Source organism: Ambystoma mexicanum, chromosome 1q (genome assembly GCF_040938575.1).
Source record: "Ambystoma mexicanum isolate Mex_15411 chromosome 1q, UKY_AmexF1_1, whole genome shotgun sequence".
Lineage (NCBI taxonomy): Eukaryota > Metazoa > Chordata > Amphibia > Caudata > Ambystomatidae > Ambystoma > Ambystoma mexicanum.
Window position 1 is genome coordinate 1,434,789,815 of NC_090922.1, and position 22,490 is coordinate 1,434,812,304.

A 22,490-nucleotide genomic window follows, 5' to 3' on the forward strand; every position below is an offset into this window, starting at 1 on the left:
CATATACTTCGTACTGCAGTGCCATTCTGATCGAGGACTTTGTATTTGCTGCTCATTAGTGGAAAATACCGCCTTGGGGCTGTGGTAGTGTACCTACCCATACGATCCTCCTCATACTACCGAAACCTACAGGGCCTCCGATGAAACTCCTCATACTACCGAAACCTACAGGGCCTCCGATGAAACGTATACAATATGGGCCATTCAATTTCCCTGGGCATCCTAGGCTACCCATGATAACTAATACCGTAACACGTCCCATCTCCTGGAAATCTCACAATATTCCCAATCCCAGCACTGTGACCTTTTCCAATCTTAAAGGCATTCCGCAGTACTCTGCGATCTGCATTCATTTCAGAGTATCACATAACCTCGAATCCTCCTGTCTGATACACAAGGCTCCTGCTAGTGTGCAGCAGGGCAGGCCCCCATGGACGGTCTAGTAACCGAAGACCGTTCGCTCGTCCAGACGTCGGAGTAGGAAGAACTTTTGCACAAGTGAGCCTCAGTCGCGAGGGTAGTGGGGACGTGCGCGGATGGTGCGCCAATGCCGTCTGAGGCTCTGTGCACGGAACAGCGCACCATGCCCACGCGAGTCCGACCCGAACCTTACAGTGTCTGCTGTACTGGATGAACAAGTACTGTAGTGGAGGCAGAGGAAGTTGGGGAGAGGCAGGTTGGAAGCAAAGGAAGAATGCTAGCGCAAGGGCAGATGAGAGGTCGCTTAAGAGGATAACTCTGAGGCGAAAAGGTAGGTTTTTAGTTTGATTTGACGCTGTGGTGGAAAGAACATTAAGAAGTGTTGTTGGTATTCCCTCTTCGACTCCATCAAATATCAGGTCTGGCACTGTACAGTGGTTCCCTCTGCAGGATTTTCTTCGAACTGCAATGATGTGTTTCGTCAGAGCCTGCAGTTATTAAACCAGAGCAACGTAAGTAGTTTTTCATTATCTGAAACGATCGCCTCCCAATGTAACGAGAGACCTGTTTTATAAACGGTAGGCCAGTGCGAAAGAAATCACCCTGCTGCAAATGCTTCCCATCTAAGGTCATATACAAAAAACGATTTAATCAAAACACAGAGGGCCTCATTACGACCCTGGCGGTAAGGGGTTAACGCCAGCGTTAGCTGCGCCGACCCCTTACCGCCAATTACGAGGTCCCTTAGCGCCATGGCGCTTTTAACACCTGCTTTTAGCAGGTGTTAAAATCCATGGCGCTAAGGGACCATGGAGTTAATTACGCCACCGTAATTTACGGTGGCGTAATTAACGCCTTCCCCACTCCCATTATGCCCTATGGGGCAAAAATGGGAATGGGGAAGGGTAAATGGGGATTGGGGACTTACCGCCCCGCCGACCTCGGAATGGGGCGGTAAGTCCGCCAACCACCATGGCGTAAACGTAGTTTACGCCATGGTGGTAAAGTCACGGCCCAGGCGGTAACTTACCGCCTGGGTCGTAATGAGGCCCAGAGTGTGCAAATTGCGACATGTATGAAATGAGTGCCCACACAAACATGGTGTAACCAACTCTCATGCAATTATACATCTACTAGCCCATATCCACAAGTGCGGAAAGCTTAGCTGCAGGATCTTTTTGGCTAGCCGTCGCTGCCTAGACACGGATGTCAGACCACACACGCAAGTGAGGAAAGCTTTGCCACAGAATCTATTTGGCTAGCCATTGCTGCCTAGACTGGGATGTCAGACCACATGCACAAGCGTGGAAAGCTTGGCTGCAGAATCGATTTGGCTAGCCACTGCTGCCTAGACTCGGATGTCAGTCCATATCCACAAGTGAGGAAAGATGCCCTGCAGAATCTTTTTGGCTAGCCGTCGCTGCCTAGACTGGGATGTCAGACCACACGCACAAGTGAGGAAAGCTTATCTGCAGAATCTATTTGGCTAGCCACTGTTGCCTAGACTGGGATGTCAGACCATATGCGCAAGGGAGGAAAACTTAGCTGCAGAATCTGGTGGTCAGTCAAAATCTCGAAAACAAAATCTCGAATGACAAAAAGCCCGAAACAAAAATCTCGAAAAAAAAAATATCGAATTTTTTATTTATTTATTTATATATGTTTTTGGGGTCAGGTAAGTAAAAAAAAGGGGTAAAATAAAAAAAAAATGAAAAAAAGGAGGGTTGCGGGGGGAACCCCCCCATTTTGGAAAAAAATACATTGAAAAAAAAATTCGACATTCTTTTTTTCGGCCTTTTGTATTCGAGATTTTTGTTTTCGAGATTTTTTGATTCGGTATAATCACTATGAACCGCAGAATCTATTTGGCTAGCCACTGCTGCCTAGACTGAGATGTCAGACCACACGTACAAGTGAAGAAAGCTTCGCTGCAGAATCTATTTGGCTAGCCGTCTCTGCCTAGACTCGAATGTTAGGCCATATTCACAAGGGAGGAAAGCTTTGCTGCAGAATCGATTTGGCTAGCCGTTGCTGTCTAGACTTTGGGCCTCATTACACGGAAGGCGGTAAGGGTTAACGGTCACCGGTAATGCTACCGGTGACCGTTAACCCTTATCGCCTTACTACGAGGTCCCTTTGCGGGACCCGACCTTAACGGCTGGTGTAGACCAGCCGTTAAAGTAGGGACCCGCAAAGGGACGTTGGTGCTAATTGCGGTACCGTAATTAGCGCCTTCCCCATTCCCATTATGCCCTATGGGGCAAAAATGGGAATGGGGAAGGGCCATGGCGGCATGGGGAATTACCGCCCTGCCAACCTCGGAATGGGGTGGTAATTCCCCATTCCGCCATGGCGGAATCGGTAAATTACTGGCATGAACCATGGTGCTAATAGCACCATGGTTTAGCACCTACTTTGTCTCACTCAGGCACTAATAGGCAGCCATCCTAGCAGGGCCACCTTGTAGGTTTTCAGAGAAGCGCGTCCTTGGTAATGCCAACTAGCAATCTCGCACTTTCAGGCAGCCAGGAGTGCCTTCACACCACTTCCATGATCAGGGTGTTTAACTTAATTTCCAACTCAACGACTGCCCGCCATTAACGGGCACGGTTCACTATTTTATGTCCCTGGCAACTGTAGAGTGTCTTTATATATTTTGCCACTGTTTTACCATCCGCTGGCCGTGCGGCCACGGTGTTCTTTCTCCTTTCTTCGTCTTTTTCTGGGATTCAAACCCTGTTCCTAATCAAGACTATCCATCAGCACTGCACTGGTGGCTGCTATCACGCTTTTATATTTCTAACTAGCGTACACTTGTCATTTGGTGATTTCCAGCTACAACATTAGCCCGCCATAAGGGGATTACACCCCGTTTCCTTAATTTAAAGGGGACCACAACCGCTGATTGGACCACAACCGCTGATTGGAGCATTCAACCATAGGCTAACGCCACAATTCAACTGAGACCACGCTCCGGCCACATTTTAATTGAGACCCTGCTCACATAACGCTCAATAACTGATATTACTCCCGCAGGTACTATCCAGTACTTTGGGTACCCGGACCACGCATCAATTAAACTTGGTAAGCGTGCTTCCATTAATTTGACCGGCAAATTCAGATTAGCAGCACCGCCACACATGCTAATGGAACTCTCCCATTTTTCCTTTCCTTTTCTCCTCTCCACAATCGCCATGATGACATGTAATTGATATCTCTACCTCAATGATGTTAATGGTCCAAACGCTTACTCTATTGCTTATGGGATGGGCAATGTGGCTATTTTACTGTAATGCCTGTCATTCAGTTTGGCTCAACAACTACACATGATACTCTGATTGTACTGTATTAAACTAATCTAAGTGAATTGCCCGCGGCTGAACCTACAGCGGGCAAAACGTTTGCATGAGAAAGGTGCAAACTATCAAAAGTGTGCACCTTTCTCATGCGAACACAGATACATACCCACACACACAACACACCCATAACACCCCACCCACCCACACCCTCAGCACACCCCCACCCCCAACATAAAGAAACCCCACTTACCTTCATCTTCACGCTGGGTTCCTGCAGCGCCAGTTCCCTTTCACTTCTGTGATCGGGATTCGGCGCCGCAGGGTCCTTTTGTTTCTTTTTTTTTTTTTTAACGGAAGGCTGCAGGATTGTCCCGCGCAGCCCGTGCTCACAATACCATAAAGTATAGTGAGCGGGGCGATGCGGAGGACACACCCGCTGTCCCCGTTTTTTTTTTTACAATGCTACAACCAAAGGTTTGAACTTTTGGTGGTATCATTTTTAGAACTTTTGGTCATTGCAACAATTTTTTTTCCGTAGAATCTTCCTATACCGTATTAAACAACGCCTCCAAAACAATGTACACATGGCTTTGCATAAAAATATTTCAATAACATGTGAACACTACACATACCGGGCAATTGTCACGGACCGCTCATTTATGCTCAATTTGTACGTCATGGTCTCGCTTCTTGCACCAATTTGTGTTAACACTTTGTCACCTCAACTTTATTTAACACTTGGCCCAATGTCACCCATATCACCACTATGCAGCCTTGAGAAAAACCTGAAGGTTGAAACACGTGTCGGCACTAGTGAAACCCAAACAATTGCTTTCTTGGTATTCTTTGAAAGTCGTGACCAGCTAGATATGCATGTCACAAGAGAGATAACCGATGTATGAAGCACATGACAAACAATAAACCAATATCTATTGCAACACTTACCAAGTGTGGAAATCAAAACTTATTAAATATTAAGTATCACTGGGTCAGTGCCAAAGTATGACTGTTGGATCTCGGTTACCAAAACAAGTATCCATTAACACTGGGACAGCAGGAGGTGTCCATCTGAGATCCTCATGCAGGCGGCAGGGCAATAACGGAGCAAGGCCATACAAGCACCAGAACAATCAAAACTATAGCGCAAAGACCCACAGTTCCCAAAAGTTCCAACCCCAAACACACAAAGAAATATGCATTTAGCAGCTGCTGAACTGTTTCGTCCTAGTGAGTAGTAAACGTGCAGATTTGGATTGCGGTCCTAAGTGTATTTCTTTTTCTCTTTTTTTGATGGCACACACTACTTTGCTTATGTAAGCTAATTATTTTGTTTGTTTCTCTGCAGAATTGTCTAGAGGAGGAGCATTCACACCCTGCTGAAATGATGGCACCTATGGCAGAGCCTTCACTCACAGGCAAGTAGCAGTCTTGGTAAAGTGCAGCGGATACTGTATCGCTGGCGCGTCTATGGTCAATGGACAAGAAGTACAGCGGGAAGTCATTTTCATGGGGTGGCAGTTACTGCATAAAGTCTCAGTTACTTTCCTTTTCAGACTAAACGTCCATCACTTTGTGTCTCTCCCTGATGCCAGGAAGGACATCTTTAACCCTCTTAGAAATTGCCCTTCCGTTCACCTGCCCACTGTTCACCTCGATCTACAAACGGCCGTCTAACCGGACTTGCTTTTTAACACTGTCGTAAGTGAACATTCCAGGAATGTGTCCCTTTCCCTCCAGTAGTTATTGGAATCCTCTGAATAATTCGACTACAAAGGGGGAACCCTGCCCTGGTCACATATAACATAGGTTATAGTGGTTAACGCATATACAACTACAATGGGAGCTGATGGTAATCTGCTGCCAGTTCCATTGGGTTTGTGATTCGGTTCACAAATGTGTAATAACTAGTTTGTAGTTCTCCAAATCACTGATGCTTTTGTGTGTAGTAATCGCAAGTTCATCGTGCATAAATGTGCCTTACCTGAAAATGAAACCTCTGTGTCTGATCTCCTTTTCGATGAGCAGAAGGGGCAATTCGCCTATTAATTAAATGGCTCCTGTGAGCTTTAGGTTTGTAGCAGCAAGGTGTGTATTACGCCATCACTAAAACCTAGGGTGACCACTTCTCACCATAGACTGGCGGGCACGTGCACTATCTCTGAGCTTTCAAATAGCAGCACATCTCCCCCTGGCTCAAGTACAGACTCAGTAGCTGCATACACCACAGCTTCACTTGATCATGATTGACTACAGTACAATGGAATTGGGTGAACCCATGCCATAATCAACTTAAGGCCTAGAGATCCTCTATCCCAGCTACAAAGTGTGCCTGCTCAGCTTGCACAAAGTCTGCTGAAAGAACTGTCCCTTCTTTGATTAATCCCTGCAAGCGCCTGTCCACTTTTACAACACACTACAATCTAATTGCTTATCTAGTTGTACCTGCTGACTACACTATCCGTACACTACTCCCTCCCCTTTCTCTTCTAGTCTTAGTCACTCACTTCCTAAATTCCTCTGCTCGCTGGTCTCTTGAGGGCCTAACTGCTCACCCATCTGAACTCAAGTCTGTTCTCCTCTGTACCCGTTCCATGTCAAAATCCTTAAGCTCTGTTCTGCTCAATCTGCCAGTCGTTGCTTCTAATTCACATTAACACCCTCCTATCTTGGGCTATAGTTTCCTCACCTCTGCTATCAGATCTTTTTTCTTATCAACTATCATCCAATCACACTTCTTGGGGTCCCTATGATCTGCGGCACCTCACTGAATTATTGATATCTTGGCGGTATTCCACACCATCGATCAGTCTTTCCTCCTTTCCCGTGCTCCTTAATCCAGGTGCATCGCTGGGTCTCCTATTTCCTGTCTCTTCTCCTTTCTATCCCTTCTCTGCGGTCTCCTTCTTCGCTTACCTGTGCTGTCCTGCAGGCATTGTCTCTTCCCCTTTCTATCCCTTCTCTGCGGTCTCCTTCTTCGCTTACCTGTGCTGTCCTGCAGGCATTGTCTCTTCTCCTTTCTATCCCTTCTCTGCGGTCTCCTTCTTCGCTTACCTGTGCTGTCCTGCAGGCATTGTCTCTTCTCCTTTCTATCCCTTCTCTGCGGTCTCCTTCTTCGCTTACCTGTGCTGTCCTGCAGGCATTGTCTCTTCTCCTTTCTATCCCTTCTCTGCGGTCTCCTTCTTCGCTTACCTGTGCTGTCCTGCAGGCATTGTCTCTTCTCCTTTCTATCCCTTCTCTGCGGTCTCCTTCTTCGCTTACCTGTGCTGTCCTGCAGGCATTGTCTCTTCTCCTTTCTATCCCTTCTCTGCGGTCTCCTTCTTCGCTTACCTGTGCTGTCCTGCAGGCATTGTCTCTTCCCCTTTTCCTTGCTTCTCGGTGTATAACCTCTTGATCTCCCAGCTTTTCTTCTTTTACCTATGCTCATGATACCCACATACTCAATCCATAGCTCTCAACTCACCCGCTTTTGGCGGGTGTCACCCGCCTTGAAAGTTGATGAATCACCCGCCAAGCCCCTCCTACGCCGATTCACTTCTATGGGTCTCTCACCCGCCAAAAAGAAAATCGGGTGTTTTCACCCGCCTTGGTGACACAAAAGGTTGGGAGCTATGCTCAATCGCTTGTATTGGGAGGAGAAATCCGCAGCCTCCAAATTTCAGACCTGAATGTCTGGAATATCAAACTGGAAAAATACGAATTCTCGGCGGATTAACATTGACAAGACAGCGAACAGTCAAAGGGCACCTATCACATCCTGGTCTCTACTGTAAACAAGCATTGGCAATGCCAAAAGTCTGGGCTTTTGTGTAGGCATGGGAAAAGCACATACCAGGCACTGCCGTAGTGGAATTAACAGGACATTGATGATAGCAGCTGGAAAATGCTGTTAGTGCCTGGGCATCTAATAGCAGTGCCTGGAAAATACCTATACTTACTTACTTATACACCACCGTGGCACTAAACGTTTGGCTTTGCCAATGCTTGGTTTTACAAGACTTCAGTGAAGGACTCATGTGGTTGAAGGCAGACCTGGTTTAGAAGTTTTTATTACACCAGTAGTGTGTTTTACAGACAGCTCCTATTAAGTCATTAACTCTCAGAAGACTGATTTGAAAAAACACTGGAAGGCACTTTGAGAGCAAAGTTTGATGGTAAGGCTTGGTTAAAGCAAGCTCAAAGTGTTCCCCATAGGAGGTTTTTAGGCGCAGAGGGGCAAGAACTGAGTGGGAATGGCCATAGGCATGAACATGGCAATGGGAAATCGATGGGTGGGACATAACCAAACAATTCCTGTTATGTTTTTTTCTAAAGTGCTTCATACCAATGAGGTTTCTAAGCGTGGACCCGGGATTCCAACCTCTGTTGCTCTACGTCGGCTTGCTCCCAAGACGGGCACGTTGTCCCTGAGCTATACTATCCGTGCCCCCTACAAGCTTTGTGTCCCTCCTCATATGCCATTTATCCATATATGTGCTCTAATACAATAATTCCATCTTATAGGTGGCTCTGCAATACAATAGCACAAACTAAAAATCTCTGTGTTACATATTATAACTCTTTACCTCCTTCCCCTCAAAATTCTCCAGGCTTCTCTTCCTGCCATTTCCATCTTCTTGGAAAAATCTTCCCCTTTCTTACTGTTCCTGCCTGATTTTCTGCTGTAATCACGTTTCCCATATCGACTCTGCCAATACCCTCTATCTTGTTCTCCCTGCTTTCAGTGTTCACCACCTGCAAGGCACTGGTGCACGTCTTTTTGTTGGACTTCATCCCTGCGCGCATAACACCCCATTTTCAGCTAAGGCCCACTACCCCCCTGTTAGAAGTTTGCAAGTTTTTCATTGGTAAATCAGCCAAACTTCCTGTGAAATCACCGCAGGATTACAAGTGGTTTTAAGGCAGTATTAAACCCCCATTTTTGGAGTCCATAGGACTCCATGGGGATTTGGGCGTAATTACCACAAGCGAGAATTCTGTTGTGGCATGAGGCCGGTGATAAATCCTCCACTTCAACGCCAATGGTCCAACAAGCTTCAATAAATGACTCAAACAGGTGTTTGAGGTGGTGCAGGTTGCTTAATGGTTCCTTTCTATCCTCATTGCACAAATGTCAGTATTTCAAAGTGAAATGTTGGAGCAGACAGACATGATGTGACAAACGTCAGAGTAATGGTTCTACCCCTAGATCCAACAGTTGCCGATCATCAGATTAGTTTACATTAAGATTAATGTTTTATTAATTTCATTACATGCCATCTGGACTCGTATCACTAGAAGTGAAACTGAAAGGGCAAAATATTATCATGAAAGTTATAAAAGAGCAAAACAAGGAAGAACACCAAGGTGCTGGTGATTTTCAAGCAGATGGGTTTAACACAAAAAGAAAAGAGCAGGTTCAGAAAAGAACTTCTTGAGCATTTGTGACATTTAATAATACGAGCAGTGTGGCATCTTAACCCAGGTTCATAGAGGCTATGAACAAAGCACCTGATCTCAGAGAGAAATAGTAGTCCTTGGCTTTCTTGGGAATGGAAAAAGTCGACTTAGAGTTTGCGAAGAATTTAGGCCACCAAAAATCAGATGTGATGAAACGGCCTAAGAAAGAAGAAGCAGTGTTGAACTTGAGGGAAGGGTATAAAAAAAGTTGATAACATCAAATCGACCACTAACAACGCTCTTTAGGTACCAAGGATTGAGTGAAAGCAGGGTATTGCTTCGTAGGTAGAAACAGCAGTTATTCAGTTAACATATCAGTAAACAAGTAACTTATCCCATTTGATACCTATGAACTTGCAACATACGCCCAGTTTTCCCCCACCCCAGTTACCAATATGGCACACGCAACATAAACCCTTTGTAATCATGGGGAACTTTCCTGACCACCCCGACATTCCTCCCTTTAGTTAATACTTTAACAAATCCTAATCTTCTTCCGAGGGAACAACCCACAACCATCTCTGACACTGGTCTAAATATGGGCATACTGCTTTGTCGAACAAACCCAACTCACCCCCCCCCCCCCCACAATTCCTGATTTTCTGGCATACCCCACCCTCCATGGCTGTTAGGAGGTCGAGTATATGCCGGTTTTTCAGAGTCCTAAGCCTGAGTGCCCTCAATTCTTCCATAATGACACTCAAGGCTAACTCCGAAGCATTCATGAAGAGGAGTAGTTTGTACCTGGTCACCTGGAGTCATTTGGCATTGCCGCTGCTTGGGGTCTCCATGTGCCAGGAGTGACGCAAAGAAAATCTCTGTGTGGCTAAACAGCCAATATCGGTGAGGAATGTCTGCTAAAACCTGAGATGATGCAGCTGAAAGGTAGTTCGATCTTCTCCTGCGTTGCAATTGTTCGTGATTTTCGCCATCAAGAATAGTGTTTGATTTGTCCATATAAAGTGGTGAAAGGGACACAAGGAGCACAGGGGACGAAGGGGGCACACGTGTAACTTTGGGCATTGGGCGGGCCGAAATCAGGTGCTCTTCAGGGATCACGAGTACGGGCCCATGAATAGTAGATGGACTGCCCACACCTTGCCAGGCTGGAGGCAACTGCCTGTATGCAAATGATCCAAAGGTCCAAAAATTATGAAGTAGAACAGCCATACCTCTACCCAGATCTGTGATGCAAAGCGTGCAGTTGAATTTCCCATTTGTGCAAACAGACACCGTGCAATTGCACTTAAAATACAGAGATAAATGGGTAATTGTCTGCATCTTAGCAGGTTTTTCTGGCTCATTGAGCCACATCAGATACTGCAAATGATTTCTCTATACTGTCCCTCACTCTTGAATTATTCATGCCACCCCTTCTTCTGAGAATCCCATCATTCCTCCACCTCTGTAACTCTTCACTCCATGCTCCCATTGATTTTTAGAAAAAATAGCTCCTTCCAAGGTCAATTGAACTCTTTGAACACACCTAATATTTGTATGTTCTGTACACTCAGCAATTGAACAATCATCATTACTGGTATGATTGATGCTGTATTGGACTGTCCTTTAACCTGCCCTCAAACCCTACACAGGGCTAGGTGCACCAGGCATAGCGCATCTGCTCCCTCTACCTCAGTCTGGATAAATTCCCTAGCATGCAGGGGATGAGGGAGAAGATGTAGCATTATTTTACTGATCTCTTTCCGCCCTTCCTCATATGGCTATACCATATGTAGTCCACTGCAAAACCATGTGCATTCATTGTTGGATCTAATTCATCATTGTCATTATCAAAAAGATTATTATCAACATTTCGATTTACTCTGAACATTTTCTCCTTGGACTTCATAAAATTAGACCATTTATTGACGCTAGTTATCTTCCGACATGATGACCCAAGAACCAAGAGAACCACACACACATTCATTTTCAAATCTTAAATATTTATTTTTCTAAATAAAAATGATTTAAATTCCAGATCTCTATTCGCACCAGCCTTTGGACTGACATGAACAGTGAATTCTTAGGGCGTACTTAACATTAATTCCTGCTCCTTTACCGGTTGAGGGCTGCCGGTATGCCTTCGAGTGTCACTCAGGTGAATCCAACTCTTGAGGCCCTCCACCTTCACAGGAGTCTCTCCATGATCCCGTTGGCCTGTAGCTGTTAAGCAGACCACAACATATGCTTTATTCCGAGCAGCGAAATTATTTCTGTGAACAAGGTATTAAAGAAGTGGGTTCAGTAATCAGATTTTAGGACCTTGCAAATTCCCCATATTGGAAATACCTCTCTCACCAGAAATCTCACTTTCAATTTAGCCACTGGCAGAATCGACAAGACCCGACAATTGCATTTCTGAAGTTACTGCACCTCGTAATCATGTCCACAAAAATCAATGTGGAGCCCCTTGAAAGGACCAGAGGGCCTGGGCAAGACCCCTCTCACCAACCTCTTGGTATTTCCGGGATTTAACTCTTAGCACACTACACAATTCCCTACACGTCTACTTACCTGTTCTTGTAAGTGAGAGATAAACCAGTCCTCCTGGAGCTCAGCTGCGATTTGCTGTTGAGAAGTATACAAAGGGTAATGTAGTTGCTCTAGAGCCTAAAGAAGCAGCTCTACAGGAATTACTACCTTCACTGTCACCTCCTGTTTACAAAGCAAATCTGTGGGTGAGAGAACACATCCACTCTTTTTCCAAAGCTATTGTTCTTCTCTAGGGGCTTTCCCTTGTATTTCTATTATCTGGAGCACCGGGACTGTGGTGTACAGGGCTGGTAACTGTACGTGTTGGGACACAGTTTCCATTTTCTGGAAATCTGTGAAAGCAAAATACGCTGCTTCCTTCGCCACCTTGTCTGCGGCATAATTTCTGGGGGCTGTTGAATTGGTGCGTTTGGTATGGGCAGCGCATCTCACTAGACCTATCGCTGCTGGCAAGGTTAACGCTTCAATTAGCCAGAATAGCAGCACAATATGCTGGGCAGGGGATCCGTCAGACCTCCTAAACCCTTTTCCCTGCCATCGTGATAGTTTATAATGGACAGTGAAGGTGACGTACGTGGAATCAGAATAAAAAGGACCTGCCTTCCGTTTACTCATTTCTATCACCTTTATATAAGCTACCAGTTCCACCGATGTGCAGAGTAATGAGAAGGCAACCATCTCCTCAGACCCGTTACTCCCCATACACAAGACCCATGACAGCTGCACCGGTGTGCCTCTCACCAGTCTCCTGGCTGATGGTAGAAGACCCATCAATAAAAATCATCTCACCCCCTACGGGGTATCCTCTTTCACATTCACCCTTTCTTCCTCTTCTCCCTTATATGTGGCACAATCATGAACAATATCCTCAGGCTGCACTGGCTCTGCAACAAATGTTGGAAGATTTGCTAAGTAACATTGCATGGGATGAATTAATGCATTTGACAAATTTAACTCATACCCTGACACTTCTGAGTTGTTAACGCGGACTTAGAATTTTCTTGAACTGCGAAGACCGCATGCTCGATGTACAATGTCACCAGGCAACCCATAGTAATGGTTGAAGAGTTTGAATCGCAAAAGCTGCTGCTGCTATAGCTTGCTCACAAGGGAATTGGACCTGCATCACTGAGTCCATTGTAAAACGCTAATGCTTTCTGTCCCAGCAATGTTTGCTGGGTCAGCACTGCTGTAATCACCCGCCCATGTGAATGGGAAAACAGAAAGCATGGCTTCTTGTATGTCGGGGTTACTAAGACTGGAGCATTGCTGATCGCAGCCTTGAGCTCCCAAAAGCAAGCCCCAATTTCTTAGGTCACTATCAGACCTTTCACTTTCTGTGCTTCCTTTAGCCCCTACCGTAAGGGCTTCGCATAACTAGAGTAATTGAAGATCTGTGATAGTTAGACAGCCCCAAAAACTGCTGCTTCTGTTTCACTTTGGCTGAGATTTATTCTGAACTGCAGTGGCTCTCTCCAGCAATACCTTCCTTCCTGCAGGCAATATTACTTTCCTCAAATATACTAACACTGTCTGGCAGTACAGCAATTTTTCTTGTACATTTTGTCCCCCTACTCCGCAAGCAGGGTGAGAAGTGTAATAGAGTCTCCTCGACACTGCTCCTCTGATGTGCTGCAGACTAATAGATCGTTCACGCACTGAATCATTGTACTGGACACATGTAAATTCCCCAAATCCATCTGAACCACCCTGTTAAAAACACTTGGAGATTTGCAGTACCCTTGGGCAACCTTGAGTGTACGAATATCTGACTAGGATTCGTAAACGCTGTGAGGTACTGAGAATCGGAGTGTAAGGGAACAGAGTAAATTGCATTTTTAAAATATCTGTTGCCGTGAAGTGGATCGACCCAGTAGGGGTGTTAGAGAATGGTGGCGGGATTTGGTACCACCGGAAATTCTGCCCCAACAATATTATAGAGGGGTGCAAATCCTGGGTCATCTTGCAATTGGACCCCTTTGCTTTCTTCACAGGATAGATTGCCTTATTGCATGGGAACACAGAAGGTTGTATTATGCCTTGCTTCAACCGCACCATAATAGTTTCAAAAATCCTTGGTCGGTTCCTTAGACATGAGATACTGCTTAACTCGCAGTAATATATCACACTGGGTTTCAATTTTATATCCACTGCTCAAGCACTCTTTACCAGCCCCACATTATGAGGATTGCTGGTCCAAGCATGGTCTGTGGTACTTCCAATTGCTCTATTGCGATCTGGCAAGGCACCCCAATTTCAAAGACCATCTCTCCTGTGTCTTCGAACAATTGTGAAAACACGCTGCTTCCCTTACTGGATACAACCCTGGGGTCGAGCATCCAATACCTTCCTCTATGAAGGCAATCAACATCTGCAACTTGCTCAGGATGTCTCTTCCCAAAAGATTTGCTGGGCTGTCCGTACAATACAACAAAGAGACTGTTAAGGTTTGATTACCTGCCTTGATACGAAGATCTTCAGTATAAGGAACCGACAGGATAGTGAATTTTTTGCCTGACATGGGGAACTCACCTTCCTTGATGCATGATTATGTTGCCCCCTTGTCAACCATGAATGAGAACATTTGGTCACCTACCTGCACACCTATCCGGGGTTCCTCTTCCAGATCAGTGGTAATGGATAGGATTGGACTGGACACATCAGAGACCCCTGTGGGCTGTCCTATACATATTAGCACCTGGGAGAAAAAAAGAATTTGCCATGAAAACACTTGCTCCAGGGTATTGTGCAACTGTTCCTTGGGGTAACGTATTCTTGCCACATGTCAGAACCGATGCTTGTGCTGGTATGGTCGTGGAATCCCGAAGGTTTGTGCATCCCCAGTCACTGCATTCTGTTCAACCATGCCTGCAGGGATTGCACAGAGCCAGGGCATATGGATTGGGCCATGTATCTGTTGAGCTCCAATGTTAGTGTTAAAGTACTTTTACCGTTCACGACAGTCCTGTGACCTGTCCTAACCTTCCACACGACCAACACTGAATCACATAGAACCCTCCATAATTGGCCCATTAAACCAGGGAACCGTTCCTCCGAACCCACCAAATGACCCATTTCCCTGTGGAAATCCTCTGGTGCCCCTCGGAAACCCTCTCATCAGCCTTGGACTGAGGATATACCCAACCATCCATCCCTGGGTCATACACGGGTCACTGTGTCCCTTTTGTCCCGATTGTGTTCGGCAGGATCATCATCAAATTTCATTGTCTTAGCTAAAATTGAATTGATATAAGAATATATAATCCACAAGGCCCCCTGAACCTGTGTCCTAAAGTTATTAAAAGCTGCTCTATCCTGGGTATTTGTATCCAACTGAACTCCTGGATACCCCGATCTCTATCAAAGCTCATCTGACCGCTCCCCCATTAAACCCGTGAAAACACTTTTTATGTCCTCTATGGCCAACGACGACACCGGCAGTGTGTTTCTCTAATGCATAAATCCACTTCCCCACCCTTGCAGTGAGTGAAGGGAGTGCCTTGATCAAGTTACTCTGGCCCATGTGTGACCACGGGACATAAGACGCCCTTCCGAGACCCTTCTGGAGCAACAGAAACTTGTTGAACCCGTTTTTTCTAGGGCTTCCCCACTTCTCCCCTACTGCTTGCTACAGCCATGCAAGTACTGTGGCTCTCCGTTGGCTTCATGGTATGCTTTCTATCGCTGCAACTGGAGCAGGAGGTATGGTGACTACACCCTGCTCTCCCTGCTCGACAACCCATTCATGTCCTCTTCATTGTCTACTCCAGCAACTACATACATACCCTGGCCCTTCTACAGACACGGATGGATAATCTGGTAACTGGAGGGAAGGACCTAAAAGTGCCAGGACTGTGGGCTATTTGAACGTGGTACACAAGGTGGTTGTCCTGACCACTGTATTTTCGTGGTCTGCTTTCTAATTACTGTAAACCCAAAGTTTCTATTCTGTCATATGACACACATTTTAGATTTCTTTAGTATCTAGTAGTATTCAACCCATCAAGTGATAATACAAACAAGGTTTGAAACTTAGTACAGCTTTCATTTATTTAGCTGTTCGTGCATTTTGTAGTCTTGCATTAAAAGTTTCTTTTGAGCATAGTTTTTTCATATATATAAAAGTTCAGTTTACCAAGTGTGGTTTGTTTTTATACATTTACAAATCCTTTAGTGGCAACTGAGTAATGGAACACAATTTCATTTAAACAAAACTAGAGTAAATTTGTGCTTTTGAATTTTTGTGTAAAGCCACCACCTTTAGTGACAAGTGTTAGCTAGAGATGCATAGTACAAACAGATCAAAGAAACAAAGTCAAAATTGTTTTTTTTTAGCCAGGCTAGAGGGTGACCTAACATATGGTCGACGGCTGGGTATAAGTCAGGTGGTTGCAAGGGCCAAATAGTGCACACTGGGGTGCTGGTCCTCAGACGTTTCGGCAAGATGCCTTCATCTAGGGCCTGGAATAGGTCACCCTAAAAGGAAAGTAGAGGGGACTCTATTAGTGCCTACAATGATGGGAGGCTACTGAGCATGACAGTAAAAACACAATCCATAATTATGGTACACCACTGTTAAAATTTGAAAAAAGCACAGGAAGGCACGGGACTAACCTTAGGGATAGTATCACTGTGGATTCCACGGTGAGCGATCAATCATTATCAATGATGGAGTGGATGGTCCATAATTGGAGTTCAGGAGTAGTTCAGTGCAGCGTCAGGCTGCTGTTGGATAGATAAATAAAGTCCAAAGGGTTCTATTAGAATGCTGTGTGTCTGGGTGGCCCACATTTTCATGTAAAGAGGGGAGTACATAGGACCTACATAACCTTGTCCACACAGAAGAAAGCGCTCACCTTGTATAGCGTAGCTGTGGGGAGCTTATAGTAGTGGAGAGCTGGTAGTGGTGGGGAACACCACAGTAGTAATATTGGAAATTGTTGAGATGTAGAATTTCCAGTGAAAATGGGAGTTTTTGGTATCCCACAGGTGTGCGCTATGCTGGGAAAAAGAGCAAAGAGCATGCTTAACTCTAAAGGCTGTGATCACTGCAGTAGCTAGTAAGTGGTGCCTTAGTCTAAAAGTTGCTAGGAGCTGTACCTGCTAGGAGTCAGCGGTCTGCTTCCTGAATGAGGCCGTGCTGTACTGGAACAGCTAGTGGGCTGTCTATGTAAATAGCAAGAAGCTGCATGGATATGAGCGCAATGCGCATGCGCCTGGGGGCCGTGTTTCAGCACTGGGTAATCAGGATAATCAGCACTAACATGGGGTGCCCTCTCCCGTCCTCCCTGCACAGCCCCTGTACCTGAGGCAGCATCACTGTTCTCCATTTCCACCTCAAACATTCTAATATCCAAATTGTTCAATTTAACAAGAACCTGCCAATGTCTCCATCGACCTTTTCCTACATCCCTTACCCGTCTTCTCCCTTCTTCCCACACTTCATCTCTTTGCCGCCGTAGCTGCACTACCTCTTTCTCCATTAGCCTTAGCACTTCCTTCTTTTTTTCCTGTTCTTGCGCATCTACCACTCTTCGCAGCCTATCCTCTATCCTAGCAGGAAAAGGCCTAACCTCCTTCTTTCTCTCTCATTTTGAATCCTTCCTCTTCTTTTTTGACTACTGGTCTCACTCTTTCTCGATTCTCCACCATTAATCTATCTGCTAACCTAGCAGTTGGGGGAGTTATACCCTTCCCGCTCACCGTTTTCAAACTCTCCATAGCCATAATCATTGAAGCAGTTATCCTTCCACTATCCTCAAAATCCGAGTTCTTAGAAATGGTAGCTGATCAAGGCATTTTTGTGTCCGTCTCGCAACCACTGGAGTAGCCGTTGGGGGGAAATGGTGGTACGAACTTAGTGTCTCTGTGCTCCTCTGTGGCTAATGAAGGAGAGCACCAATATGGTGGCGGTGCAGAAGGAATTCACACACATGCTTTTTTCGGCCGATCCCCCACAATTTCAAAATTATGTCCCTTTCCACCTTTTTCATACATCCTCCATAATTACAAGATATTTAACGGCTTCTCTAACTTCAAGCCCTTATGCTTTGTAGTTAAAAAGGTATTCAGTATCTCCAATATCCCTGTATCATAGGTTCCCTCAATAGGCCAAGAAATGATCATTTTCCCCTTACTTTCCCACAACCACTCTCTGTGGTATTTTAGAATGTTTTGTCTTATAGCCGGGCACCAATGGCACAAATAATTCAATGTAGTCTCCATACTCCACCCTACGTTTATCACAAACAAAAAATAGTTTTACATAAACCTAATACCGAGCTGAACTTGCGGCACAAAAATGATTTACCCGAATAACTCCCTTTTTACCCTTGCCCAATTCCTTAATCAAGCTTCACATTCACTCACCATTCTATACCGCAATTATGTCACTTCACTGTCTGCTTCATTCTATTTTTCATTCATATCTGAAAGACAGCATCTTATCAAAAACACTCGCCAGCCAATATTTCTGAGATATCCCCTCCACTCGAGCATAGGAATGGCGTGATGCGTTCCACTATAGCACTGTTGCTCTTGCTTTCTTTATCACTAATACGTCCTTCTCTACTAAAAAAACATCTTTTCCTGACTTCACTACTTCGACTAACCAAGAAAATCAAAGTGAGGGGCTCCGCCCACTCGGCAAATACAAAAGAATATCACTGCCTACTTCAGAAAGGTATCTACGGTTGGACTGACCCTAAGATACCTCCCCGCCACCAGGTGAGGACTTCAGCCGACTAGATATGAAAACTAAAAGTGTATCATAAACTGTCACACCTCTAAAATAACAAACTAGGTAAAAATGATATACAGAGTACTTAAAACGCAGAATAGTTCAACCACTCCTTCAAAACATCAACTTTTTCAATCCCTGCAACCTCAACTAATTTCACAACCACACTCCAAGTCTACCCTTACCAAAACTCATTAAATTAAAGAAACAAACCTTTTTATACCCCTATTTGACCCTTGCTTTAAACCCCAAACATGCACTCACGTGAGCCCGAGGAGCTCTAATGTCATCATGCACAGTTGGGCCACGTCACCACATCACTGGGAGCAGACAAACCTTCAACCAGTATGGCGTCCACAGACCTCTTTTTCATGCCTGGAAGACTGGTCACCTTGGTGAGGTGCCGCAGCTGAGAGGTGTGGTCAAAATACCCCGAACATCTCGGAATGCCTGGGATCCTACCCTGGCTTACTAAATGTGCAGATTGGCCTTTAATCAACTTGACCCAAACAAGGCCACCACTCAAGAAGTGAGTACACGGTTGTACATAAAACAAGTATATTGTGCAATTCTCCGGGGAGCAGTTAAATGGTGTTGCAGTACCAAACCAACTGAAGTCTCAACAAACCACATCGGTACACATCTTTTTTTACAATTTTTCAAAAGTTAAAACACTCCCAGATGCTTTATTGCAATCCAGCCCCAAACATGATTGGACAAAAACCTCTTCGAAGAAATCCCATCTTTTCCCAATTCCAATTATGTTTTCATTGGCCATGTTTATCTTAATAGTTATCGTCTAATCATATTCACAACACACCTCCTCTTAGGATTTGTCCATAGTAGGTCATGACGTCAGCTCATGGTTTAACATTGGTATTGAAACATAATTCATTACTAGCAATATCTGGCCTAAATCCTCTTCTATCACACTCCCTTTAATCAGGAGATTACCGTCTGTGTCTGTGATATTGATCAAACCATAAAACTCATGGGCAGTTCCTGAAGCACTGACGGTGAAGGCTGTGGAGGTACTTATTAACCCCTCCCCTGGCTTCTATAAAACCTCACAGAACAGTCAAAGTGCACCTTACAGAAAATCCTGACTACCGTGGGTTTGATTAATTTGCAAAGGCCTACTATATTAAGATGCATGAATTCTCCATGTATTTGTATTAATGTGCATCTATGTTTTTACGTTTGGTGGGTTGGACATTTTACTTTCTATGCGCGTGCAAGCTAATATCTATCAATTTTCACACAAAACAGTAACATATCCCATCCATAATCAACTACACATTGACACCTATGAAATTGCAACATGGCACCCAGTTCGCTACCACCCCCATTTAGCAATACAGTGCTCGCAACATTAACCCTTTGTAATCATGGGGACCTTTCCTGACCACCCCAACAAACAAATGGCAAGGCAGAATTAGTGCATGCTGTCCTTCCACCTATCCCCAATACAGTCCTCTGGCACAAAATGTGGAATAAGCATTAGCCTAAACAGTGTGTTGAGTTACTGTTACCGCATATGATTAGAGTGATTTCGGGTTTGGTGGTATTTGGATAGCTAAAACCACAAAATGTCTAATGAGGCATAAGTCTTAGATAGCAGGGCAGAGACTTCCAGAGTGGAAGACAGAGCACCTTCCTCAGAGAACACGCTCAGCATCTTCAACAGTTTCCAAGCCAACACGTGTTTATATGCCCTACAGAACTCATCTGCAAACGCATCGCTCCCCAGAGTTTTCTGCGGGGCAAGCTGAGATGATATTGCAGTTTTTTCCTTCTTCCGTAATGGAAGCATCTACTTCCTCAGCTTGGCCCTCCCGGATCCTATGTAGACAGACATCCCCAAGGGCAAAGTCAATTCGCTCCATCTTCACCTGATTTTTCCTGCTATACAGGGAAACTCATCTAGTATCTTGACTATATTGGTCTTGGGGTCTTAAGGCCTCATCAGCCAGGTCACTAACCGGCCCGGTTTGTCACCCAGTCCGTGAAGCTTCTCCAAGTGCACAGCATAGCTATGTATACCCAATCTATCCCAAGCGGCAAAGCACTCCTGCCTCAGTTCCATTATTTTAGTTACATCCAGAGCTTGTTTAGCCTCAATAATCCCTTTCTCACTTTGCTCTAGCGTTCTCATCAGAGCAGTCCTTATCCCAGCAGACGTCGCCATGAACAACCCCCCAAATACCACTTCAAAGGCTTCTTTCATCATTGTTCTCAAAGTTTCTCTGCACTGAGTCTTCAGTACTTTTCTTATATGCAGAGCCTGTTAAGACCTCCACCCTAAGCCTCCATGTGGGGTTCTCCGCTCTTGCATCTGACCATAGCAGTGTTACCGCCAGGGGGGGCATGGTCAGAAATCGTCCTGCCAATAACCGGAAACCCAGTGCCCATCCACCTCTTCAGCAGAGCTTCTTGCCTGACATTATTTAGGTGTGTTTCCTACAGCATTGCAATACAAACCTTTATACATCTATGGTAGCTAGGCACTCTGTTCATTTTAATATATCCGTTAAGCCTCCTGACATTCCATGTCATTAGCCTTATTCAATCCCTTCCTCTGCAATCTCAAACTCATCCCCCCAAGAGCCCCTAGTGAGTCTCCAAGATCCTATGTGCTGACTCAACAGGCAGTCCACACATCGCATAGCAGCAGGCCTTCCCCCATCAACACGTCAGACACTGGCATCCCACCAACAAGAATATTCAAGACACCCAGACCACTGGGTACTTGAAGCTAAAAGAATTGATGTTTTAACTAGCATATTGGTTCGGCCCAGGGTCATTAATAGAGATTTCACAAGTTGGTGACATGTAGTTTTTATGTTGTTGGTCTCACTCCGGAGGGAAGTAATACATATGTGTTAACTTCTACATGAGTCTTTTAGAGATAGGAAAGTAGTGAGATAGATGAGGGATGTTCTCTTCTCTATCCCTGTACTTAGATAGGCGGCACAACAGCACCAACCAGGGAGTGTGCATAGACACATAGGGACAGATAGACTTTCCGAGAGGGAAATGTAGCAAGACGCTGGTGACCCAAGAAGTAGAAGTAGTGAATGAAACCTCCAATAACTTCCCTCTTTTTTGTGTTAAAAAAAATCCCCCCAACAACAACATAATCTGCCTCTCAATAGCAAGCCGCTATTCTAGAATACACACAGTATTGCCTTCCCTCCAATCAGGAAGATGCACCAGCATGGCCACCAAGCAGCCCACCCAGGGGTCGGAGAGGCAGCCAGTCGGGCCCACCTCAAGCGATACAGTTTAGGTGAAGTAATTAAACCACCCAACCTTAAGCACCTGCTGTCTAAATTAACTCACACAGCCCCTCCCTAGAACCCAACAACCTCTGCGCCTCCATCCGCTTCCATCATCTCTGTGTACCTATCCAGAGTTTAAACGACCTATCCATCTTGGCGCCCCCAAAAACTTCAGCCCATTCTGCTCTTCCTTTCATTGACTCCGAACACTGTCTCTGCGTCTTCCACAGTAGTCATGCACCCTTCAATTATTCTGCAGTTCTGGGTTTATCTCACCCAGCTCTTCACCCCTGTACAGTCTGGTCAGGAGCAACTGAGTCAGCCCAGCGACCCTGCAGATCCATTCATTGGTGCGGTAATTGAAGAGTATAAAAAACTGCATTTGCCCTTGTGAATGACTCGTAGCTTCACCAGATATATCAGCATATACTGGATCTGTTGTTATCTGTGCCGGACCTTTATCGAGTCGTACTGTTTCTGCCTCTTCTATACCATTATCGCATAGTTTGGGTATATTGCCAAGTCTGAGTTACCCCTTCTGATTTTCCCTCCATGGGCCTCATTAGGACCCAGGCGGTAAGGGGTTTACGGCGGCGTAAACAGCGCCGACCCTTACCGCCTGATTCCGAGGTCCCTTAGCGCCATGGAGGATTTAACACCTGCTTTTAGCAGGTGTTAAAATCCATGGCGCTAAGGGACCTTGTTGTTAATTACACCACCGTAATTTACGGTGGCGTAATTAACGCCTTCCCCACTCCCATTATGCCCTATGGGGCAAAAATGGGAATGGGGAAGGGTAAATGGGGATTGGGGACTTACCGC

General features: G+C 45.3%; 1 protein-coding gene across 2 annotated transcripts in view; it reads left to right on the forward strand.

Annotated features, from left to right (window-relative positions):
- CCDC24 (coiled-coil domain containing 24) overlaps positions 1-22,490 on the forward strand; it is a 1,158,678-nt gene that overhangs the window by 1,116,600 nt on the left and 19,588 nt on the right. For both annotated transcript variants that reach the window (XM_069642308.1, XM_069642309.1), the window contains exon 8: positions 5,065-5,134. In XM_069642308.1, coding sequence (XP_069498409.1) covers positions 5,065-5,134 — 70 coding nt within the window. The remainder of the gene's footprint in view (positions 1-5,064; positions 5,135-22,490) is intronic.